Below are 26,859 nucleotides of genomic sequence, written 5' to 3' on the forward strand. Positions count from 1 at the left end.
CTCAGGTGATCCTAGGGTCCTGGGATTGAGCCCCATGTCGGGCTCCCTGCTGAGTGGGGAGCCTGCTTCTCCCTCTCCCTCTGCCTGCTGCTTCCCCTGCTTGTACACTCTCTCTGTGTCAAAAATAAATAAAAATCTTAAAAAAAAGAAGAAGAGATTAGGACACAGATACACACACAGAAGGAAGGGCATGTGAAGACAGGGGAAGAATACGGCCAGTTTCAAGCCAAGAAATGAGGCAGAAACTAACTCTGCTGCCACCTTGATTTCAGACTTCTAGCCTCCAGAATTGTGTGCAAAAATAAATTTCTGTTGTTTAAACCACCTAGTCTCTGGGATATTGTTATAGCAGATATAACCCAACTAATACAACTTGTAGAGGATGGCATAACAATAACTTTGCATATAAAGTGTCTTTAAGAGCAGTCCTGTGCATTTACTAAAACAATCCGCATTAGTGTTAGAAGTTTGAGCCTGTTTACTTTTTCTTTGTTTGTAAAAATATATATATATATAAATCTGGAATGGGTGGGAGATGGGGCATGATAGTAGCTCAGTAAGAATGTCATTCTGTTGCTTAGCAGCAGACAAGAAAACCAAGTGTGTTTTTTAAAAGTTGGAGTTATAAATGGAACACCTGCATCCAATTTTGATTGCCTCACTTCAAGAATGATAGAGCATAAATTGAAAGAATCTGAAGAAGTGAAAAAACTGATTATAGGTATTGTGGGGGACTAGTATATGACAGTAATCCGCAAGTATGGTTCAGCAGCTGTTTACTTGGCCTACCAGGGCAGAGACGACAGTTTCAAGGACCCCGCTGCCTTCATCTTCATCAACTAGAAGACAACAAAAGTAGTCGATCTTTACTTCTGTTGGATATCAGCACTCTCCTCATATTTTCTTTTTTCTGTGCCAGTTTATTTGGCAGCGAGGAGATATATAAGTAAAAATGCATACCACCCTGTGCCTCAGCTGTCCCACAAAGGATACATAAACTGTCTTTTGAAAACAGTATGATTTGAGTTAATGTCATGAATTTGCTTTCTGAAACAGAGATAATGGTGGTCTCACTGCATTCTTATTTGAGTTAAAGAACACATTATTTTATACTAGTGAGTAGAAGCAGGGATGGCCTTTCCTTTGATGGAGTCAGTGCAGCTAACAGACTCAAATGAAAGGGATGGCCACTCACTTAACAGAGCCAGAGTGGTAACCGAGAACAAGAGGAGAAATTGATACAGGAAAAACCTACTTTGGTCACCTACATTGACTAATGCAGGCGGTCATTGGCTAACTGCCATTTAAATGCAGTCCACTTCAGACAGATTAATTTGGCTAGATAACACATAAAATGAAAAGATATTAATACTTTGTTCTTAAACAGAGTTTTAAAAAATATTTATTTGAGAGAGAGAGAGAGAGCATGAGCGGGGGTGAGGGGCAGAGGAAGATGGACAAAGTCCCCGCTGAGCAGGGAGCCCAACGCAGGGCTCGATCCCAGGACCCCGAGATCACGACCCAAGCCAAAGACAGATGCTTAACCGACTGAGCCACCCAGGCACCCCTGTTCTTAAACAGAATTAAGAGTTAAGAATTTTAATAACTTTTAATATATTTAACTTACTATCATATACTAAAAGTTAACAGCTTTTGAAGTCTTTCCTATATGTCTCCAGGCAAGGATATGTCTATACTTCTTTTTATCGTGATAGGCTTTAAAGAAGTTCCAGTGGGAATATGAGGCTTCCGTTGGGGTTGAGTGTATGTGTCTGTGGTTCGTTCAGGGTCAGGGTTCATTTAGGGCCAAGAAGCCTGACTTGTCAGTTCAGTGAGGTGGGATGTGGGGTCAGCGTCATCTCTTGGGGATCAGACTCATTATCATCCACCAGTAAGTCAGGTGTAAGCAACCTACCTGGCAAGGATGTCATTCGTTAGAGGTAGCTGATTAGCACATTCTCTCACTGTTGGCATATCACAGGGGAAACCAAATTATAGTTATTAGACTTATTTGGTGAGTTCAGAGTGAGAACACTGAGAGTTAGTTATGTGACTTAAATGATTAAAGGCATCAGCACAGAACAGGTGGACACTTTCATCTTAACAGGAAAGAAGATAGATAAAGTCTTTGGACTAATGTGCTCTCTTTAAACAAACAGTGTCAACCAGCATATGCCTCAGGCTCTTCTTATGTGCTTCTTTGACAGTCCAACCCTTACCCCTCTGACTGAAACATTCTTTTTTTATGTAGTCAGTAAGGCTATTGTCAAGTCCAGCTGGTGTGGGAACTGCCATGACTTTGTGACTGCAGATCTCTGCCATCACCCATGATGGGTTGATAATGGAAATTGGTCAGTTTAGTCATCAGTGAGCAAAGCTGTAGTCAACTGATTATAGAAAAGATCCACTACAGTGGTAAAAATATCTTCTGAATGAGGCTCGAGGGCAGGGTCAACATGTGTGATTTAGTCTAAGATTTTGTTCTGTCACACACTTGCACTTTGGGAATTTAACAAATTATTGGAACCATATTCTGATATTCAGTTGTGATTATCAGATTATATAACCTATACCATATTGTATATCTAAACTGTATAAAAGATAACACTTTGTAGTAGATGGTTCATAGCAAATCTCTGTAAAGTAATTGAATTGAAATATTCTAGAATGATGGTTGTTTCTACATATAGTTAGTTGCAAGTGCTTTAAACAGTTCTCAAAATACTTCTTTTTTTTTTTTAAGATTTATTTATTTATTTATTTGTCAGAGAGAGAGAGAGAGAGCACAAGCAGGGTGAGCGGCAGGTAGAGGGAGAAGCAGACTCCTCACTGAGCAAGGAGCCTGATGTGGGACTTGATCCCAGGACACTGGGATCATGACCCGAGCTGATGGCAGACGCTTAACAGACTGAGCCACCCAGGCATCCCACAAAATTCTTCTTTTATTCTATATTCCCCTTCCTCAAATTTATTGAGATTGGAGCACTGGGGCAAAAAAAAAAAAAAATTAAAATTAGAGAAAGAGTGATTCATACATATATGTGTATTTTTTTTTTTAAGTAATCTCCATGCCCAGCGTGGGGCTCGAACTCATTACCCAGAGATCAAGAGTCACATGTTCTATCAGCTGAACCAGCCAGGTGCCCCCATACATATAGATGTATTTTAAATTCTGCTGATTGATTGTGTTCTTGGGATTTCTTTGGTGCTGTTTGTTATGTAAATTTATGAATTTTCACATTGTGGATATACTTTTGAAAATCCCATCTCTTTAGTTATAGATATTATTCTGATGTATTTGAAATATAATGATAAGTGAAAGTACATTTGTGATCAGGTGATGTCACTAGTCTATATTTTAGCTAATATATGGCTGTAATATATAAACTTATAATGTTCCTTTAGAATGTTTTCTAAGAATCATTTTTTAGAGTAGAGAATACTGATTTGAAATCCTACCTTCCTTTATTAAGAATGTTGTATTTAAGGATTGCATTCTTTATTAAAAATAAACAACTAATTTTAGCTGACCAACAAAGGTCATAAACTAGTTAAAATAACTATAAACCTGTATTAATATAAAAGGTGACCACAGTACTGCACACACTGATTAAACAATGTCTTACTGTATTATAAAATGTACATGGTATGCATAAATATGATTCTTTTAAGCCATAAATCTGGACTGTCTAAAACTTATATGTGAGTATAATAAACATCAGTTATCATCTTATTAAGTATTTTTGCTTAGCACTTTAGAAGTCTGGAGGATGGAAGGTTATGTAGTTTATGGGTAGCATTTCTTAAAAAAACTGTGAATGAAAATTTGAATTTCCTTCTTTTACCTCTTTTTTTTTTAAGATTTTATTTATTTATTCATGAGAGACAGAGAGAGAGAAAGAGAGGCAGAGGGAGAAGCAGGCTCCCAAGGAGCAGGGAGCCCGATGCAGGACTCGATCCCAGGACCCTGGGATCATGACCTGAGCCGAAGGTAGACGCTTAACCATCTGAGCCACCCAGGCGCCCTCCTTTTACCTCTTAATAAATGTCCTTATAACAAGGAGAGGCATTAATAATTCTCTGTTACGTATAGTTATCATTGGATTTTGAAGCTGTTGAACAGGTTAGTAGGCAGATTTTAGGTGGAATGCAAAAGGATTCTTTCTTTAGGAGCATATATTGTACTACCAGAGGCCAGCATTCACCTAGGAGATGTTTTGGTAATTCTGTAGGAGAAATTAACATGGATCTAGTCACTCCTTAGTGAATTCCTTTCCATGGTGATTTAAATAAGGTTGGACCTTGGTTTAAAAATTACAAACTCAATTGAAAATGAATCTTCTGTCTTGCATTATTAAAGCTGATAACTATTTAAATTCTATTTTAATTTTATAGAGCTACTCTTCTGCTTCTATTGAATTTTACAGAACTAACCAGCAGAATTTGTGGACTTGAGACCTAATAATATCTTAAATCTTAAATAAGAGAGTCATATAATTTTTCACTTTTTATTTCTGAATTCCTTTTGCATAGCACGTTTGATAATGTAGGTTTAATCCATCCATTTGTGTGTTCTAGACATGTAGAATTGGCACAAGTACTCATTATGGTAGAATTGTTCTCTTAAGTAGGTAGGGATGGGCAGACTTTTTTCGTGAAGGCCCCGATAGTAAATACGTTAGGTCTTGTAGGCCATATGATCTCTGTCACAACTACTCAACCCTGCTGTTATAGTGTAAAAACAGCTATAGACAATACAGAACTGATTGGGTGTGCCTTTGTTCCAATAAAACTTCATTTACAAAAGCAGGCAGTAGGCTGGATTTGGCCTGTGGGCAATAGTTTGTCAACTCCTCTAAATCATTGAGTCTGTGGTTCCCCACCAAATCAGGCCCTTTTATATCTGGAAACAAAGAGTTCATTTCTCTTTAGTGTCTCCTCTTTGCTTCAGCATCACTAGCAGTACTTTAATTCTGAACACTAACAGCATAGAGGAAGAATATCCTAAAGATATTCTAGGAGGAAATTGGTTAATTGGACTTAGAGAGATTGTAAACTGTTGTTGTCTTCTCTAAACCTGGGTACTCCCACAGTCTCTGGCTTCTCATGAGCTCTGCTGGAGAAAGTCATGAAACTGTAAACTTGTACCTGTTCACCTCAGTGCTACCTGTCAGCCCTTTCATGTATCTCTGTTTGACTCCTAGTTGCATTCCTCGCAGCATCTCTCCCAAGGTCATCCTTGTCTCCCGTAGCCATCACCTCCATTCCCTTGTATGGCGGTCTCAGCGTTTCATCTCCCATCTCTTATTTAGCGAAGTTGTGTGATATCATTTGACATGAATCTCTTTTATTCTGTGTTCCTTCTTTAAGGCGGGAATGAAAATAATAGTTCTCTCTACTATTAAATGAATTTTTAATTCCCAGTTTAATGTGCAGTCTATGTAAGTTATTGTAAAATATTTGCATGAGTAGGTACAGTATGCCATGAATTCCTCTTCTGTGGCTTGAAATTCCTCCAGAATGCATCTACCCTTACATAAAATGTTTTCTAGATATATAATTATGAGAATTTTAATTCAAAAGTGTGTTGTCTGTGCCTCAAAGTTACAATCTTTAAGCTGGACAGTAAGCAATAGATACGGCTCCTCTGAGGAACAGTCCAGACAGGTTAATATGGTGCTCTTTGCAATAATTTTTTTGCCTTACTCTTAATTTTAATTAGAAGAACTGATTTAACAGGAATTCATCTCAGACTTTATCAAGAAAATCTTACTGTCCCAACATGGGAGTAGTCAGAGCTAAGTGACCATGTTAGATGGCTGTCCAAGCCACCCCAGGGATTGGATGGAAATCTTAGAGAAAGGAGGGATTTGGGTCTGGGCACATATACCAAAAAGTATCTAGTGACCTGGCATCGGCTGGACCTTGTGATCAGAACTGAGCCAAGCCTCTCCTGATTCTGCAGTATCCCCAGGACCGCTGCAGAGCAGGCCCACTGCACTTTCAGTAGAAGTCCTGGTTCTGGATGGGGGCAGTCAGGAAGACCATTAGCCATGGAAGAATAAAAAGAGTGAGGTCAGGGAATGGGAGTTCAAAGAAGTAAATGAAAGCATCTTTTAAAATGAAACAAGAAATTATGGAACACACACTGAAACAGCAAGAACAAGTAGTTGTGGAAAAGAACTAGTTGGAAATCTAGGAAAGAAACAATAGTTATTGTAATAAAAATTGATTAAATTCTATATTGGACACAAAGATAGAATTACTAAATTAGAAGAAGAGGTCTGAGGAATGCACTTAAACTTGTAAAAGGTTTGAATGCCAGGCACCACTACATGTAGTTCGTAGTATAAAATACACACACACACACACCCCTCAGTTAATCCTCATAGTAATCCTATTCATTGATTTAATAAATATATATTGTGTCTATTCTATATGCCAGTCACTATGTTATTTATTTGTTATTGTACATAGATTACCCCCAAACTGAGTGACTTAAAATAGCTGACATTCATGTTGTCGCACAGCTTTTGTAGGTCGGGAATCTGGGAGCTATTTGGCTGAAGAGTTTTGGCCCAGGGTCTCTAACAAGGTTGCAGTCTTAGAGCTTGACTGCAGCTGGAGGACCAGCTTCCAGACTTATACACATGGCCATCAGCAGACTTCCTTGTTAGTTGTTGGCCAGAGTCCTCTGTTGCTCTCTACATGGGCTTCTCCTTAGGCTTTCTGAGTATCCTTATGACATGGCAGCTGGCTTTTCCCGAGTGAGCAGCGGGAGAGGGATAATTATGGAGGCTGCCAAGTCAGAAGGCCCACAGGGTGAGTCAGCAAGCTGGAGACCCAGGAGAGCCAGTGGTATAGTTCAGTCCAAGTCCAATGGCCTGAAAACCAGGAGAACCAATGTTTCCAGCCTGAAAGCTGGCAAACTTGAGACCCAGGAAGAGTTGATGTTTCAGTGTCAGTCTGAAGTCAGGAATAAGCTGATGCCCCAGGTTGAAGGCCATCAGGAAGAATTCTCTTAACTGGGGCGCCTGGGTGGCTCAGTCGTTAAGCGTCTGCCTTCAGCTCAGGTCGTGGATTGAGCCCCGCATTGGGCTCTCTGCTCAGTGGGAAGCCTGCTTCTCCCTCTCCCACTCCCCCTGCTTGTATTCCCTCTCTCGCTGTCTCTCTGTCAAATAAATAAATAAAGTCTTTAAAAAAAAAAGAATTTTCTTAACTTTGAGGAGAGTCAGCCTTTTGTTCTATTTAGATCTTTGATGATAGGCCCACCCACATTACGAGTGAACTGCTTTTGGTCTACTGATTTGAATATTAATCTCATCCAAAACCGCCCTCTCAGAAATGCCCAGAATAATTTTTAACCAAATATCTGGGTACCTTGTGGCCCAGTCAAGTTGATTAATGTAAATTAACCATCACAAAAACCTAACATACCATCACTTCTGCTATGTTCTTTTTGTTGGAAGTAAGTCACTGAGTCCAGCCCCCTTTTAAAGGAGAAGAACTAAGCTCCATCCCTGGAAGGAAGAAGTATAGAATAGTTTGTGGACATATTTTTTAAACTGCTATAGGCACTGGTCTTGGGAGACTCCAGTGTTCATTAGTAGGTGTTCCAGAAGGAAAAAAAAAAAAAGGAACAAATGACAGAGAAGCAGTATTTGAAGAGAAAATTGTTAACAATCTTCATCTTTCATAATGAAAGATGCAAGTCTTTGAATCAGATGTTCACTCAGGAAACCAAACAGCGTAAGTGAAAATAAATCTTTAGGTACATTGTGATGAAATTGCAGAATATGAGATAAAGGAATAAGAGCTACTGGAGAGAAAAGACATATTACCTACAGAGGAAGACAATTAGACTGACAGTAGACTCCTTATCAAAATAATAGAGGCTAATAGGTAATGTAGTAACACTTTCAAAGTGATGAAATAAAGTAACTGTCATCCTAAAATTTTAAACCTGGCTAAATTTTCATTCAAGATTGAAGGAAAATATAAAGACTAAATAAGGTATTTAACTTTCTGTGACTCACATTCCTTGTCTGTAAGTTCCTTATCTATAAATAAATGGGAATAGGAGCGCCTGGGTGGCTCAGTCAGTTAAGCATCTGACTTTGGCTCCGGTCATGATCTCAGGGTCCTGGGATCAAACCTCGAGTTGGGCTCCCTGCTCAGCGGGGACTCTGCTTGTCCCTCTTCCCCTGCTCGTGCTTGCTCTCTCTCTCTTTCTCTCAAATAAATAAAATCTGTATAAATAAATAAATAAATGGAAATAATAATATCTACCTTATAGGTTTATTATCTACTGTGTTTACTGATATATCCCAAGTGTCTATACAGTGCCTAACACAGAGTAGACATTCAATAAATATTTATTAAATGAGTAAATGAGTGTGTAGGGTTGTTGTGAGGACTAAACATAAACAATAGGGTTGTCGTGTGGATTAATATGTATAATTTATAGCAGTACCTGCCATGTTCATAACTACACTCACACTCACTAAAAGAACTATTAATATTCTTCAACAAGAAGAAAAATTCAGTGAGAAGGTATCAGATAAAGTCAACAGTTATGACACAGAAATTGATAAAAATGCCAATAAATTAAATACAGTTGACCCTTGAAGAACTTGGGTCGACTTATGAGCTGATGTTTTTCAATAAATACAGTTCTATGTGTTTTTCAATAAATATGGTACTGTATTTTTCAATAAATATAGTACTCTACATGCATTTTCTCTTCCTTGTGATTTTGTTAATAACATTTTCCTGTATCTAGCTTGCTTTATTGTAAAAATACAATATATAATACAGCATACAAAATGTGTGTTTAACTGACTTAAGTTTTTGGTAAGGCTTCCAGGTAACTGTAGGCTAGTAATAGTTAAGACTTGAGGAAGTCAAAAATTATACTCATGGGTTTTTTACTGTATAGAAGTCAGCACCCCTAACTCTGATTTTCTTTAAGGATCAACTGTAATGACCACGGGGGAAGAAAGAAAAACTAATCTTTCTGTATTACTTTTAAAAAGGTAAACTAAAATCTTTAAGGTGATTCAAAAATTCATATGAAAGAGCAAAGGACCAGGAACAGTTAAGAATTTTGAAGAATGAGGAAAAGGTGTTTGCCTTACCACCTTTATAGACTTATTACAGGGTATCATAATTAAGACTGAAGTGTTGATGCAGGGAGAGGCAAATAGACAAGAGGAACAAAATGACCCAGGAGTAGATTCATACATATACGGAACTTGAAATATAACAGAAGACACCGCAAATAGGTAAATATGGTAGAATCTTCAATAAGTTGAACCGGGAAAAGTGGTTATTCTTAAGGAAAAAAATGAAATTTGATATCCTGCCATGTATAAAAATCCATTACAGTTGGGTTAAAAACCTAAGTGTAAAGAAAAACTTTAATGCTGTCATTTAAAAAGAAGAATATTCTTCCTTGGATAAAGAGGGACTTTTTAGAAATGACAGCAGAATACAAACATAAAGGAAAAAGATTGATGTGACTATATGAGATTTTAAATTTCATGTCTCAGAAGCTTCTATAAACAAAGCAGAGGACAAATCTCACATTTAGAGAAGGTATTTGTAATGGCTACAGCTAACAAAGATTGGTATCCAGCATAGAAAAAAAATTCCTACAAGTCAAGAAAGAAGAAATTACCTAATGGAAAAAATCAGCAAAGGATATGATTAAGCAATTTATGGGGCAAGAAATATGAGTGGCCCATAAACATACAGAAAGATCTTCAACCTGACTAGTAATCACACTAATGCATAGTATACCATTCCATGCTCATCAGATAGCAGACGTTAAAAAGGATGAAAAGACTCTGTTGGCAAAGACATGGGGACCCAGCACTCTTGCATTGCTGGTGGGAGCATGAATGGATGCAGGTGCTCGGGAAAGCTATTTTGCAAAATCGAATACAGTCAAAGCATACTAAAAATCTAGACATTCTTCCTCTGGTATGTGCGCTAGAGAAATACTCTTCAATAAAATGTACAAGGAAGCACATATAAGAATGGTTATTTTAACATTCTTTGTTATGGTAAAACTTATAAACCAACTAAATATTCATCAAATGACAGTGTATTTTGTAATATATTTGCATAATGGAATAGTATACAGCAGTTAAAAACTCAGTGAACTAAAGCTGTATCAACATGACCAAATTCCTCACAAACACGTCTGAGGAAGATGCAAAAGTCTATGTATATTTATATAATATCCTTTGTATAGAAACCATGTAGAACAATATTCTATTTATAGATCTGTAATTTATAATAAAATTGTATAATTTTTAAGCAGGTTTTTAAACACCAAGTCATGATAAAGGTTACCTCTAAGGAAGTATGTGAATGGTTGGAGGGATTCACAAATAGAGAAGAGTAAGCAAAGAAAGCAAAATGTTAAGATTTAATAAATCTGAGTTGCAGCTACATGGGTATTCATTATATTGGATTCTGTACTTGTCTGTATACTTGATATTTACCATTGTAAATAGTTTAAAAATAAATTACCAGCAAGTTCCTTCAGTGAAGTATGTGTATTTTTTTTTATGATTCGTAATCCACAAAAATATGTGGATTTATCTGTAAAAATTCTCTAATATGTTCTGATCTTGCTCATGGGAAAATCTTATCAAACAACTTTGTCATAAGGATCTGGCATTTTAATAAAACAAACCTAATGTTGTTTTCCCATCTATTAATAAGTTAAAATAGCTGAGTATTATAGAGAATCTGAAAATTAAATAATCCTCATAGGTCTCTTCTTAATGCCAACATTCTGAGAGCTACATGGGATTGTCTTATAAATGTGATAAGTGGTGTTGAAACTTAAGCATAAAATCATAAAACCAATATAAACTTTTATTTTTTTGCTTAAATTTAAAGAAATACCCAACAGTGAAACAGTTAACCTTAAGTCTAGTTTTGTTCTGGGCCTATTATTTTATTTTTGCCTTATCTAAGTTTATTTTATCTGAAATAGTTCATTATTTTCTCAATGAGAATCTTATCTGGGTTTGAACTCATGTTTTGTATTGTCATTGACACATTCTTCATCCTTTCCCCAACTGACATTTTTCAGTTTCTGAACACTTGGAACAAATTAAACAGAGGTGGTCCAGTCTCATTGTCATTTAATTAGATAGGATTGAGTTAAAATGTTTAGAAAGAAATTTTGCCACATAAATTTGAGTAGGTTTTTTTTCTCAATTTATGGAATCAAAAAAAATTAAATTTCTAATGAAATTTAAATGCTTTGCATTGTTTGTTTCTTACAATGTTTCATGGCAGGCATTTCATCAAAGGCAATTAGGACTAGAGAGATTTTTAGGTCCCATGATTATGTAGCAGTCCAGCATCCTTTGGGTTTCTTTAGTGGTGAGACCATTTTCATTGCACAGAATAGATGGACTTAAATGGCAGGAACATGACTAGAAAGTGCACATTATATATGTTCCAGTCAGCATGTTGCTAGTGACAGGTGCTCAATGGTTGTTGGTATCGTTGTCAGCAGAGAGAATCCTTTGACATTAAAGTCACCAGCTCGATCCTGATTTAGGGTGACTCTATTGGCAGCTCCATCAGGCGGCAGCTGATCAGTGAATGTCAGAGCTGCCGCTGTTCTTTAGAGTGTCACCAGCCCTCTCTGGGTTTTGGCTTTTTTTTTTTTTCCTTTCTTTTTTTTTTTTGAGGGAGGGGCTGTTTAGCTTTTCTTATTGTTCAGTCTTAACCAGACTTTCAAATTGCATACCTTTGGGAGATGGGCTGAGAGGTCACAGGGAACATAGGTATCGGTAGGGCATGCAAAACTGAATACCAAGCAGCGACTCACATGGAAACTAGTAATGATTACCTTGACTTCAAGCCAATCAATGGTGGGAGCACCTGGGGACTCATTAAATGGCATTTGTGGTGTCTGTAACCTGGGTTTTGAGCTCTCTTTCAGGAAAAGCAGTGACAGCCTCTAATGTCTAATTGACCTCTTCTCTTTCACTTTCCATATTTGCCGCCAATGTGGTCCCCGATGGCAGCAAACAGCGCTGCTCAGTGTTTTGAACTTCTGTTCAGAGCTTCAGCACCTGAGTTTGGGCAGTTGTGTAATGGTAAGTATTTGAAAATTCTTTCTGCTCCATCGCTTGTTCTCTTTTTCTTCCCGTGGGGGAATGTTAGCCTGACCTGCCCACTCCACACTCACCCGCAGCTCTTCAGGTTTACGGTGAACTACTGTGTCCCCCGCTTTCAAACATTTTTCTTAAATTGGAGAGAATGTCTTTGAAACATCGACATTATTTATCTGTGAGAGCAAGGAAGGAAGTGTGCGTGGCAAAGAGTTTGGTTCTGCCTCAAGCCAGATGTTATTTCAGACAAGCTATTTACTGCTCTGGATTTCTTTACAAAATAAGAGATCAGTCATACCCACATGCCAGTAGTGCTGTAAGGTTGTCACAAAGCTAATTGTAGTTTTTAAGTTGTGAAATTATTTCCTGTATCTTAGGTCAGCATTTTCAAGTTGACCCATGGAATATTAGTCCTAAAAGATACTCAATTAAGGAAGGATGTGTATTGGGGGACAGTGACGTAGGGATTCCTGGTCAAAATTAGGAAATGATGCTACTCTATCTTCCTCCTGGAGTTTTCAGTGGTATGTCCTGCAACAAAGAAACTGTGCCTTGTGTAAGCCAGTGTTTTCCAGCTTTACCTGACTACGAAACCGATGGTTCCATAGTACTTCTATTAATATATGAAATACTGTAGAAAATGCTACTTAAGCATGACTTTTCTTAAGCATTAAGATAAATAGGCTATTTTTATCTATTTGTTTTATTTTTTAGAGATTTATTTATTTGTTTGAGAGGGAGAGGGAGAGAGCCAGCAATGCTGGGAAAGGCAGAGGGAGAGGGAGAAACAACTTTAGCAGACTCCATGCTCAGCGTGGAGCCCGACATGGGGCTTGATCCCACGACCCTGAGATCATGACCTGAGGTGAAACCAAGAGTCAGACGCTTAACCGACTGCACCACCTAGGCACCCCAGTAGGCTATTTTTAAATTAAAGTATGTAGTTATCAGTAAAATGTGGTTGCTATTGATATTTGTTTGCCAGGAAATTAAGTTTTAAGGACTTGACACTGAAGTTCAAACATACTAATATTGCTGATCCCGTTACGAACGTTGTGGCCAGAACATTCCGCACCTGTCATAGAAATACTGCTCACATTTCACAGCAGATTCAGGGTTCACTGGAACAGTAACACAGACAGATCTTTGTTGACACTTTAATACCATGTTTATTTCAGTTGCTTTTCTGTCAGTTGACCAGAGGGCAGGATGATTCATTTGATTTTAGTTGTTTTTTTTTTTAAAGATTTTATTTATTTATTTGACAGAGAGAGACAGCAAGAGAGGGAACACAAGCTAGGGGGAGTGGGAGAGGGAGAAGCAGGCTTCCCGCAGAGCGGGGAGCCCATTGCGGGTCTCGATCCCAGGACCCCGGGATCATGACCTGAGCCGAAGGCAGACGCTTAACCGCCTGAGCCACCCAGGCGCCCCTTGATTTTAGTTTTGACTATCAAAATAATAGCAATCAGAATCATGGGTTTGTGAAAGTTTTTAACAGTACTTCTTTGTAAAGAAGTTAATTGGCTGCACTAATTTTCAAAGCTACAGGTTTGTATAGTTGGGGTATACTCACTTAAGTAGTTATATTCCCCCCAGATCTGTTTCTCATGGTCTCCTGCGTGATTCTCCCACACACAGTTCCTGAAGACCAGAACCTTAGAAATCATCACGACTACATCTAAACCATGAGGCCTTAGTTCTGACTCAAAATATAGCCCCAAATCTGTCCATTTCTCCAGTTCCACTGCTGCAAACTTGATCCAAGCCTTTGTCTCTCTACACCAAGCTCATGCAGGCCTCTTCGATGGGCTTCCTCTCTCTATTCTTACCCACCATAGACCATCCTCCAGACAGAAACCAGAGGGGTTTTTGTTTTAATGTAGATCATATTTGTTTTAAACCCTCCATTGATTTCATGGCCTGGCCCTCACCGCCTCTCTCCTTACACCCCTTGAGGCTCCTCACTCCCCTTGGGCCACATCCAGTCCTATTTCTGTTCCTTGAATGCACCAGGTTCATTCCTGGAAATCCCAGCAATCACCACTCCCTCCCTCCCTCCCTCCCTCCTTCCCCCCAGTTCCACAACACCTGACACTCTGAGCACCCTGTTTTATTATTTTCATACCACTTATCACTCTCTAAATTTATTTTGCTCATTTGTATGTCTTTTCCAAAAATGTGAACAAAGTCTTTGTGTTTTGGTTCACTGTTGCTCCTAGCCTCTGGAGTGGTGCTGGCACACAGTAGTTGAAAATACGAAGAAACAAATGAACAAAAGGAAATAATGATTGGAAGTGTTAGCTCTTTCGTTTCCTTTTGACTTCTGGTGATCATTTTGGCACCTGATTATAAAACCAATGAAACTCTTAAAAGAAAGCTGTTCAAAGAAACATTATGAAAGCATTTCAAAGCCCATGAACTGAAATGTTTAATTCTTGTCTGGTGGGGGATTATCCTGTGATCAGGAAGTAAACTGTGGACAGTGCAGTAACTGGCACTAACATATCATGATCTAAGTTATTTTCGTGTTGTATATTCAGTCCCCAAGTGCCTCATTTCACTCCAGACCAGTATCATTATTAGTACTCTCAGCATATTCACATACTATTTTAGAGCCCGGTGAAGTGCACATCTTTGTCAGGGAGATCTTCTATACCCACCAAAGTTGATGAATTATATATAAAATAGAAGAAACTAGGCCCTGTCAACAAGTAGCAGAGGAAGGTCAAAATGGAAGGCATACAAGAACAACACAGAATCCTCACATTCTTTATGAGGGACTGAGGATTTCATACTGCTTTGGGATTTAATTCACGAAGTCCTCTGTCTGGAGTTCTGTTAAATGCATTTTTAAGTAAGTGATTATTCTTGCGGTTTTATGAAACAGTGGCAGATCCGTAAGACAAGTGGGTAGATTTGTATTAACAAGAATGTGGGTCTGTTTACGTGGAATCAAACAATAGGAGATGATTAAGAATGTTTTAACTTAAATAAAAGGAACTTTTTAACTTGTTCTACACAGTTTGTATTTCTGAGTGTAATATGTAAGTGACTGGAATGATTTGATTTCCAGATTGAAGACTATGATGTGATAGCCAGCATGATAGGAGCCAAGTGTAAAAAACTCCGCACTCTGGATCTGTGGAGATGCAAGAATATTACTGAGAACGGGATTGCGGAACTGGCTTCTGGCTGCCCGCTACTGGAGGAACTCGACCTTGGCTGGTGCCCTACACTGCAGAGTGGTACCGGGTGTTTCGCCAGACTGGCACGCCAGCTCCCCAACTTGCAAAAACTCTTCCTCACAGCTAACAGGTCTGTGTGTGACACGGACATTGAAGAACTGGCATGTAATTGTACCAGGTTACGGCAACTGGACATACTAGGTAAGGCCCAGTATATAAATTTGTTTTAAAGCCTTGATGTGGAAGCGAATCTCAGACTTGTTGCAAGGAAAAAAAAAAAACACTTCTTGGATACAATAAAATTTTGTCCTGATAAGACTGCTTGGTTTGAGGAAGTGCAAGATAGGCCAATTGACACAGAGAATAATAAGGATAATAACAGAATTTTGTAGTTGAACCTATCAGAAAGCTCTTATAAATAAACACTAATTCTTGGTCTAGTAAGAAGAGTGAGAATTTATATGAGCTATGTTCTCCATTTTTATTAAAGACAGAAAAGAAATCCATTTGTATAATGAATTACACACACACACACACACACACACATATATACATAAAGCTTCTTGATGTTAAACTCGTGATTAAGGAATATTGCCAAATCTTCATCCCTGATAATTCTGGATTTTAGGAATAGTTCTACCCCAAGGCAGATCTATTGAAAATCCTTCCCAGTTCTGGGATTCCTTGTGTCCATACTGCAGTCCATCAACTGGGAGCCCTGTGAGGTGTTGCTGGCAACACCAGAGTTATAACTGCCCATACGGTTGGTACTTTGTGAACTCACATAACACTTGGACTGTGTTCTCTGTTAATCTATGAGTGTTAGTAGGTTAGCTCATAAAGTGCTAATTATATCCTTTCCTGTTAATTAAACATTCAACAACAGGAAAGCCTGAAGATTTTCAGCATCTGAGTTTGTGGTTTCCTTGAAAATGCACAGTCCAGATTTATGATACATTTGTGGTTGTTGCTTATATGGTTGCATGTTACTTGTTCAAGCTCCTTTTAGGCAGAAATTCTTGCCTAAAAACTGAGGGAGGAATTCTTGCCTGTTGCATGTATACTTTGGGCTAGCTACTTCATCTATGTTGTATTTTCTTCATTCTTCATAGCTCAGGGAATTGGATATCATTGTCTTTCATAGAAGGAGGACTGGAGCCCAGCAATTAGCATATGGCAGAAGGTGGTTCAATGCCAGGTTTGGGGCCCCAGCATAGTGAGTACTGCCTTTCCATCCCATCACAACTGCTTTTCTTGCTTATTTCTTTTCCATCCTACCCACCTTCCACCTTGAATTAGTCTAGACCTTTTATAAGAGAAATATTTGGGGAAGTTCAAGAAAATGAGAACGAATGAGGAAAGGTGGCCAGGGCCTTTAAAACTAGATCACTAATTGCACTAGGCTTCGCTTCAGAGGATTGGTGGTATTGTTGGTTAATACCTGTATTACAACTCTCCCCCTCAAAACCTCATACAGTAGAGATGAAGAGTAGCCAGCATCTGAAAGAGATGCTACAGAACCGCAAAGAGTCGGTAACACTGATCTAAAACAAAAGCACAATTGTGGTGAACAATGGGTTTGGTGGTCAGGTGGCCTAACTGTGGCCAACAAATGTATGAATTACTTGACAGAGACATAAAAGAAAAATAGGTAAGAAGTATAATGGCTTCTTTTTGAAGACATTTGTGACTTTCCTAAACATAAGAGCAAGGATATATGGACAGCTCCAGTCCAAGATGGCAACATAGGAAGACCCTCAACTTACCTCCATGGAACACAGCAGTTAATACCTATTTATAGAACAGTTCATCCTGAAGAACTGAGGGTTGACTGAACAGCTTCTGCAAGGCCAGAGATAGAACAGCAAGAACAACTGAAACACAGTAACAGAAGGAACCCTCCCCTGCCCCCCCAACAATGCCAACAGCAGTGGGGAGGGGGAGTACTGAGGGACGGGAACAGGTCTCTCTGTCCTTGGACAGAGAAAGCCTCAGTGTAGAAGAGCAACTGGCATATAAAAGAGACAACACGAACCCTGTCAAACTGCGCTGGAGCTGAGGGCTTACTCTCTGGGTCGGAGGGACTGGAGAACAACACGGTTTATGTTCTAACCCCACCTTAAAAGCCTAGACCCCAGCAGAATCTGGACACCAGTGATTCTGGTCATCACAGTGAACTGGCGACCTCAGTGAGACCAGGGTCCACAAGCCCACACCTTGGGGGCGGTGGTGCTGGGGCATAGAAAATAAGCTGTGTGTTTTTTTTTTTCTTTTTTTTTTTGTCTTGTTTGTTTCTGTTTTTGTTTTCATTTTTATGTTTTTTTCTTTTCTCATTTATTTTTATTTTTATTATTATTTTCTTTCTCTAGAAAGCTGTGGTCTAAAAGAACAACTAGTATATAAAAGAGTTGGCGCTAGAACTCCACCAAACAGTGGGGAGGGGGCGCTGCTAGGATGCTCTCAGAGTGGGCAGGGCTGATGGACATGGTCCGCACTCCCCCTCCACCTTGAAAGCACAGACCACTGCATAGTCTGGGCACCCTAACTGGCCTGGTGCCTCAGTGAGCCCTGGGCCCTTAGTCCACACCAGCCCCAGCTGTCCTACCAAGGTGGTCACAAAGTGGTGCACACCAGGACACCCCTGGTTAGTTCTCACTACGGCCCCAACCTTCACACCAAGGTGACTCAGGTGCAAAACACTCCAAAACACGCCAGGCCCACGCTGCTTTGGCTTCAGATGACTTCTAGGACACCACCAGGGCAGAGTACTTCAGACCATTTTGGCTGACGTCTGCTTCAGATCCAGCCACCCTGCCAGGGTGCTTCCTGTGTGGAGCACCCTGGGTACTCTAGGCCCATGCCTGCATTGATTTCATCCCAGGACGCCCCCTATGTGGAGCACCCCGGAACACTTCCACCCTTGCCAGCCTCAGCTCCAACCACCCACCGGGGCACCTGCCTCATGGAACACCATGAGACAACCCAACTTGCACCCAATTCAGTTTCAGCTGTCCTGCCAGAGCATGTTTTGTGTGGAGGGCCCAGGGACCACATTTTAGTTTTAGTTGTCCTGCCAAGATGCCCCCTCCGTGGAATGCCACAGGACCTCCCAGCCTACACTCCATCTCAACTACAGCCACCATTCAGAGCACCCTGTGTGTGAAGAATCCAGGAACACCCCTAGTTTATATCCATTTCTGCTTCAGCTCTCCTTCCAAGGTGCCCTCTATGTGTGGAGCCCCACATCCCCCTGGCTTGCACCCACTTTAGTTTCAGCTATCCTGCTAGGGTACCCTCTGTGCAGAGAGCTCAGGGACCTCCTGACCCGCACACCGCATCAGTTTCAGGCACTTAGCCAGGGCACCCCCTGCATAGAGCACCCTGGGACACCCTGGCTTGCACCCATTTCAGCTTCAGCTGTCCTGCTAGGGTGCCCTCAGTGCATAGAACCTTTGGGCACCCTGGTCTGCATCCACTTAAGTTTAACTATCCTGACAGAGCACTCACTATGTGGAAAGTACCAGGACCCCCCAGCCTATGCCAGCTGCAGCTCCAGCCAGCCAGCAAAAGTGAAGCACAGTCTACATAGGGAATGACCAAACACAAGACCATTCCTTCAAATTTAGGAGAAGCAGCTCTTCAGCCTAATCTGTAGAAACAAACACAGAAAGTCAAGCAAAATAGGGAGACAGAGGAATATGTTCCAAAAGAAAGAGGAAAAAAAAAAAAACTCAGGAAAAGAACTAAGTGAAACAGGAATAAACAGTAGGCCTGAAAAAGAATGTAAAGTAATAATCATAAAGATAACTAGGCTGGAAAGAAGAGTGGAAAAACCCAGTGAGACCTTCAATAAAGAGATACAAAATATAAACAACCAGTCAGGGTTGAAGAATCCAATAACTGAAGTAAAAAACACGCTAGAGGGAATCAATAGATTAGCAGATGCAGAAGAATTTATCAGAGATCTGGAAGACAGGGTAATGGAAAGCACCCAAAATGGACATTGAAAAGAGAAAAGAATTTTTTTAAAAATGAGGATAGATTAAGAGATCTCTTGGACCACATCAAGCAAAAAACATTTGCTTATAGGGGTCCCAGAAGAAGAGAGAGAAAGGGGTAAAAAACTTATTTGAAGAAATAATAGCTGAAAACTTCCCTAACCTAGGGAAGGAAGCAGACATCCACATCGAATAGAGTTCCAAACAAGATGAATCCAAGGAGGTCCACACTACAACACATAATAATTAAAATGTCAAAGGTTAATAATAAGGAGAGAATCTTAAAAGCAAAAGAGAGACAAAAAGTTGCCTACAAGGGAAAACCTACAAGACTATCAGCTGATTAATTCAGCAGAAACTTTGCAGGCCAGAAGGGTATGACATGATACATTCAAAGTGCTGCAAGGAAGACACCTATAACCAAGAATACTCAGAAAGGTTGTCATTCGTATTTGAAGGAGAGATAGAGTTTCCCAGACAAACAAAAAAATAAAGGAGTTTATTACCACTAAGCCAGATTTTCAAGAAATGTTAAAGGGACTTCTTTGGTGGAAAAGAAATGGCCATAATTAGACATAAGAAAGTTATGAGTAAAAAGTTGTAAAATAGGACAACATATTCATAAAACAGAAGGAGGAAAAAGAAAAAGGTTTTTTTTTATTTTTCTGTTTTGTTTTTAGAATGTGAACTTAAAGATCATGAAATTAATATAGACTGCTATATACTTAGGATGCTATACATGAACCTCATGGTAACCACAAATCCAAACCTATAATAGATACACAAAAAATAAAGAGAAAGAAAACCAAACATAACACTGTAGAAACTCATCAATCATAAGGAAAGAGAGCAAAGGAAGAAAGGAACAGAGAAGAACTACAAAAACAACCAGAAAACAAATAATAATATGGCAATAAGTGCATGCCTATCAATAATTACTTTAAATGTAAACATAAATGGCCAAAACCTCCAATGGAGGGAGAATGGGTAAAAAACAAAAAACAAACAAACAAAAAAAAACCAGACTCATCTTTATGCTGACTACAACAGACTCACCTCAGACCTAAAGACACATACACTGAAAGTGATGGGATGGAGAAACATTCACCATGCAAATGGAAGTGGAAAAAAAAAAAAAAAAAGGAAAGGGTAGCAATACTTATATCAGACAAGACAGACTTTAAAACAACGACTATAACAAGAGACAGGGCATCACATAATGAGAAAGGGATCGATCCAACAAGAAGATGTAACACTTGTAAATATCTATGCACCCAACACTGGAGCACCTAAATACATAGAGCAAATATCAGTGGACATAAAGAGAGAAATTGGTGGTAATACAGTAATAGTAGCAGCCTTTAACATTCCACTTATATCAATGGATAGATCATCCAGGCAGAAAATCAACAAGGAAATAATGTCTTTGAATGACACATTGGACTAGCTGGACATAACAGATATATAGAGAACATTCCATCTGAAAAAAACAATATATATATTTATTGCACATGGAACATTCTCCAGAACAGATCACATATTAGGCCACAAAACAAGCCTCAATAAATTTGAGAAGATTAAAGTCATACCATACATCTTTTCCATCTTTTCCAATCACAACGGTATGAAACTAGAAATAAATCACAAGAAAAAAAAAACAGAAAAGATGCAGTCACCTGAAGACTAAACAGCGTGATACTAAACAACCAATGAATGGGTCACTGAAGCAATCAAAAGAAATAAAAAAAAATGGAGATAAATGAAAATGAAAACCTAATGGTCCAAAATCTTTGGGATGCAGCAAAAGCAGTTCTAAGGGAAATTTTAGTGATACAGGCCTACTTCAAGAAACAAGAGAAATCTCAAATAATCTAACCTTACACCTAAAGGAACTAGAAAACAAAGCCCAAGGTGAGTAGAAGAAATAGAAGAAAGGTCAGAGCAGAAATAAATGATATAGAAACTAAAAAAAAAAAAAAAAAACTGAAACCAAGAGCTGATTCTTTGAGATAAATCAATGAACCCATAGCCAGACTTATCAAAAATAGAAGAGAAATAAAATCAGAAATAAAGAGAAGTAACAACTGACACAACAGAAATAAAAAGATTATAAGAGAATACCGTGAAAACTTATATGCCAACAAACTGAACCACCTAGAAGAAATGGATAAAAATCATCTGATTATCTCAGTAGATGCAGAAAAAGCATTTGACAAAATTCAACATCCATTTATGATAAAAACAACAAAGTGGAATGAACTTACCTCAACATAATAGTAATAATTAAGAGGGGACCATACCTCAGTGTAATAAAAGCCAATATGAAAAACCCACAGCCAACATCATACTCAATAATTAAAAAACTGGAGATTTTCCTCTGAGACCAGGAAGAAGACCAGGATGTCCACTCTCACCACGTTTATTCAACATAGTACTGGAAGTCCTGGGCATAGCAATCAGATAAGAAATAACAGGAACTGATATTAGTGAAGAAGTTAAACCCTCACTATTTGCAGATGACATGATCCTATACATAGAAAATCCTAAAGATTCCACCAAAAAACTATTAGAAGTAATACATGAATTCAGTAAAGTTGTAGGATATAAAATTAGTACCCAGAAATGAGTAGCATTTCCATATACCAATAATGAAGTAGCAGAAAGACAAATTAAGAAACAACACCATTGACAGTTGCACCAAAACGAATAAAACACCTAGGAATAAACTTAACAAAAATGGTGAAAAAACTGTACTTGAAAACTATAAAGCACTGATGAAAGAAATTGAAGATGACACAAATAAATGGAAAGATACTCCATGCTCATGAATTGGAAGAATTAGTATAATTACAATGTCCATATTTCCCAAGTCAATCTACAGATTCAGTGCAATCCCCTTCAAAATACAAACGGCATTTTTCACAAAACTAGAACAAATAGTATTAAAATTTGTATGGAATCACAAAAACCCTCAAATAGCTAAAGCAATCTTGAGAAAGAACAAAGCTGGAGGTATCAAAATTCTAGATTTCAAGATATACTACAAAGCTGTGGTAATCAAAACAGTATGTTACTGGCACAAAAATAAACACATAGATCAATGGAACAGAATAGAGAGCCCAGAAATAAACACACGACTATATAGTCAATTAATTTATAACAAAAGAGGCAAGATTATACAATGGGAAAAGACAGTCTCTTCAACAAATGGTGCTGGGAAAACTGGACAGCTACATGTGAAATAATAAAACCAGACCACCTTTTAATACCCTACACAAAAATAAACCCAAATGGATTAAAGACCATGAGAGACGATGGACTCTGAGAAACAAACTGAGGGTTCTAGAGGGGAGGGGGGTGGGGGGATGGGTTAGCCTGGTGATGGGTATTAAAGAGGGCACATTCTGCGTGGAGCACTGGGTGTTATGCATAAACAATGAATCCTGGAACACTACATCAAAAACTAATGATGTAATGTATGGTGATTAACATAACAATAAAAAAATTTAAAGTAAAAAAAAAGACCTAAATGTGAAACCTGAAATCACAAAAATCCTAGAAGAGACCACAGGCAGGAATTTCTCTAACATCAGCTGTAGCAAGATTTTTCTAGATATGTCTCCTAAGGCAAGGGAAACAAAAACAAAAATAAACTATTGGGACTAGATCAAGATAAAAAGCTTTTGCACAGCAAAATAAGCCATCAACAAAGCAAAAAGACAACCTACTGAATGGGAGAAGATACTTTCAAATATATCCTGTAAGGGCTTAATATCCAAACTACATAAAGAACTTAAAAATACCAAGGAAACAATATGATTAAAAAAAGGGTAGGGGACCTGAATAGACATTTTTTCGAAGAAGACATGCAGATAGCCAACAGACACATGAAAAGTGTTCAGACATGCAGATAGCCAACAGACACATGAAAAGTGTTCAACATCACTAATCATCAGGGAAATGCAAATCAAAACCACAATGAGATACCACCTTACACTTACTAGAATGGCTAAAATAAAAAACACGAGAAATAAATGTTGGTGAGGATGTGGAGATAAAGGAACCCTCGTGGTGGGAATGTAAATTGGTACAACCACTGGGGAAAACAGTATGGAAGTGGCTCAGAAAATTAAAAATAAAATTACTGTATGTTCCAGTAATTCCACTATTGGGTGTTTATTAAAAAAAAACCACCACAAATTCGAAAAGATATATGCACCCCTATGTTCATTGTAGCATTATTTATAGTAGCCAAGACATGGAAGCAACCTAAGTGTCTATCAGTAAAAATGGATGAGGAAAATATGGTACATAGATATGCAATGGAATATTACACAGCCATAAAAAAGGATGCGATTGTGCCACTTATGACAACATGGAGGGTATTATGCTAAGTGACATGTCACACTGAGAAAGATAAATAACATTATTTCACTCATAAGTGAAATCTTAAAACAACAACAGCAACAAATGAATAAACAAACAAAAAGAATCGGACCTATAGAGAACAAACTAATGGTTGCCAGAGGAAAGGGTGGTGGAGGGATGGGCAGAATGTGTGAAGGGGAGTGGGAGACACAGGCTTCCGGTTATGGAATGAGTAAGTCATGGGACTAAAAGGCACCATAGAAGGATCTAGTCATTGCTATTGTAGCATTGCATGGCAACAGTTGGGAGCTACGGTTGTGGTGAATGTAGCGTAACGTATAAACTTGTTGAATCACTACCTTGTATACCTGACGTTAATGTAACATTGTGTGTCAGCTACACTCAGAAAAGAAGAGCAAGGTAGTATCATTATTAGGCCAAGACAAATTAAGAGGTGAAACAGGGCCATACATGCCTATGTATTTATTAGAACATCTTATTTCAAATATGAAGAACACAGTACAAATATTGATAATAATAATGTTAGCAGCAATGTTACTGTGTGCTTTATACTGTTGTGAGCCTATATTAACCGATTTAACCCTCACAACAACTCTATGAGGTATATTATAGCCACAGAAGTGGAAACAGGCTGAAACAAATTGTGTGATTTGCCCAGGATCTCATGGCTAGTAAGGAAATTTGAATTTGAATCAGTCTATGCTCCTAAACCACTAATGCTATATTTTCATTTTTATTGTTGTTTTATGGTTTCCTTTTATCCTTAAGTGTTTGAATCCACTAAAAGAAAAAAAAAAATTCTTAGTTAAACCCCAAGCTGACAGTGATTATTTTGTCATTCTGTGATTGGCATGTATGAACGTTAGGTGGCATACCTTCTTCATACCGAAAATGCTTACTGATCAGTACAAAGCTGAGCAAGGTACAGTCCCTACCTTCAGAGAGTTTATAACGTGACCAAAAAAAGAAAAAAAGTAAAACAGGATATAAAGAACTTAAATGCAAGCCAGAAGCAAGTCCATTTTGGGGCTCAAAGAAAAGAGAGTACATATGATTAGAAAAATAAGAAAAAGTTTAATTAAAAAGGTTAATAGGTATTTGAAAAGTATCCTTGAAAAGTGAATAGGAAATAGGGGGAGGAGAGCATTTTAAGCAGAATGAATAGCATGAAACAAAAGCATCAGAGTTAAAAATACAGAGTATCTTCAGAGGATAGACAATCTAATTTGACTTAGAACATTAGTATAATGGAGGCTTTCATGGAGAGTTTTGAACACTGGGATGAGGAATCTGCACAGAATTAAACAAGGAAGAGCTATTATCAGGTTTTAACTCAGGGGATGAGTGATATATTTAGAGCTTTTTAGGGATATTAATCTAGAAACAAGTGGTAGGTGAATTGGAGGAGATCAAAATCAGGGAGATTAGCTGCGGTAGTCCATCTAATAAGGGTCTAAACCCGGGTGATGGTATTGGGAAATTGAACACCAGCCTTCATTCTTTCATTTATTACACACTTATTGAACATATACTGTGTCAGGCATTGTTGCCAACACTGGAGCTGGGTCACTGAACAAGGTAGATGCTGCCCCAGCCCTGAAGGAGCGAGCTTGAGAACATAGCTGTGTCATAAGTGGATAAAAAAACAAAAGCACATGGCGTCTGCAAGCATAAGACAGGGCGCCCTAGCCTAGGTCAATTTTCAATCTCCCGACTGCCTTCCCTGACATTCTCTTAGGCTTTCAGGAACTTCTAATTTATCAGGAAACTCATACTCTAATGACCAAATAGAAAATGCATAGGTGAAAAACACCACATAGCTGGGTGTCTCAGCTGAGGTTCTCTGAGCTTGTGTAACAGAAACCACTCAAGCTAACGTATATATAGGGGAAAGAAAATGATGATGAAGATAGAGGTGTCTCTCTGAGATCCATAGGTAGGAGCTAGCTATGGTCAGACCTCAGGAGAGACTAGAAAACCATCAAAAGGCAAGAAAGCTGTTTTTTCTTTTTTCTTTCTTTTCCTGTCCTTCATGCTCAGGCACCAGCCGCCTCCCCCCTCTGCCCCTGTAAACTCACAGATACTCTTATGTATGCTTCTCCCTTTGGCTTTGCCTTGTTCTTTTCTTGTCATGCTGGCCATCTCTGTCTCTCTAGGTACACATGGCTAAATCTAACAGCCCCAATCAGTTTTTCGTGTCTTTAGTTCGAGAGAGATTTATGGACACTGAAGGTTGTACTGAATCCCCATTCTGAATTCCCAGGAGAATCTGGGGGGCAGCCAAAGTCAATGTGGCAGTATAGCTGCTACCTCTGGGGCCCGTGGCAGGGAAGGGAGTCAAAAGGATTTCTCAGGGAAAAAGGCATTAGGTTAACTTTGCAGATACTTCGGTCCCCCTAACAGTAGGAGTGTATACGTGATAGGATTGTGATTTTTTTTTTTCTCCCTAGAAAACCTGTAGTTAAAGCAAGGTTTGTTTTACAACAGATGATGTCCTAAAGCCTAATGATATTTGGTATTTATATCAAATACTAGGTAGCAAGTGCTTTTCATAATGTATGTAATTGAGCTTCTATCTGAACGTCCTGTAGTGTCTTCACATTTAACGTGGGCTACACAGTATCCAGCATCCATGGTCTGACTTCCAGTCATGCCATTTTGTACCCACCACTTACTGTCAAACTTACCAATTGTATTGTAGTTACTTGTTTGCAACTTTGGTCAGTGAGCTCCTTACGGCAGACACATGTCTTACTCACCTTTGCATCTCTAGTGCCTGACACAGAAGTTTCTCCAAGGGTGGTTGCTCAGTAATTGCATTGCATGGAATATGAGGGGGGATCACTATAAGCATTGCTGTCTGATTTGACCCACGGGTTGAGAAAAACTTGGGTGACAGAAATAGGAAGGTCTGGAGGAGCTGACCAGAAGGAGTTGGAGGTAGAAATGAAGATAGTGGGTAGAGTATTGACAAAATCCAGGTCCTAGATGCCAAATTGGCTAGGAAAATTCAGTTTGTATTTTTTTACAGGATTATTGCAGTATGTCTTCAGTTTAAAGAAATGCTTTTTCCTTTTAAAAGGCAATTTATTTTAAGTGCATTTTAAACAATAAATAGTAAAGGGACTTTTTATCAGGACA

The 26,859-nt window shown here is 38.7% G+C and overlaps 1 protein-coding gene across 2 annotated transcripts in view; it reads left to right on the plus strand.

Annotated features, from left to right (window-relative positions):
* Positions 1-26,859, plus strand: part of FBXL4 (F-box and leucine rich repeat protein 4) — a 79,357-nt gene that overhangs the window by 51,942 nt on the left and 556 nt on the right. For both annotated transcript variants that reach the window (XM_028104184.2, XM_088023913.1), the window contains exons 7-8: positions 12,060-12,131; positions 15,220-15,532. In XM_028104184.2, the coding sequence (XP_027959985.1) occupies positions 12,060-12,131; positions 15,220-15,532 (385 nt within the window). The remainder of the gene's footprint in view (positions 1-12,059; positions 12,132-15,219; positions 15,533-26,859) is intronic.

Source organism: Eumetopias jubatus, unplaced genomic scaffold, assembly GCF_037043125.1.
Source record: "Eumetopias jubatus isolate StellerSeaLion01/CBP00866 unplaced genomic scaffold, mEumJub1_p1.0 scaffold_6, whole genome shotgun sequence".
Taxonomy (NCBI): Eukaryota; Metazoa; Chordata; class Mammalia; order Carnivora; family Otariidae; genus Eumetopias; species Eumetopias jubatus.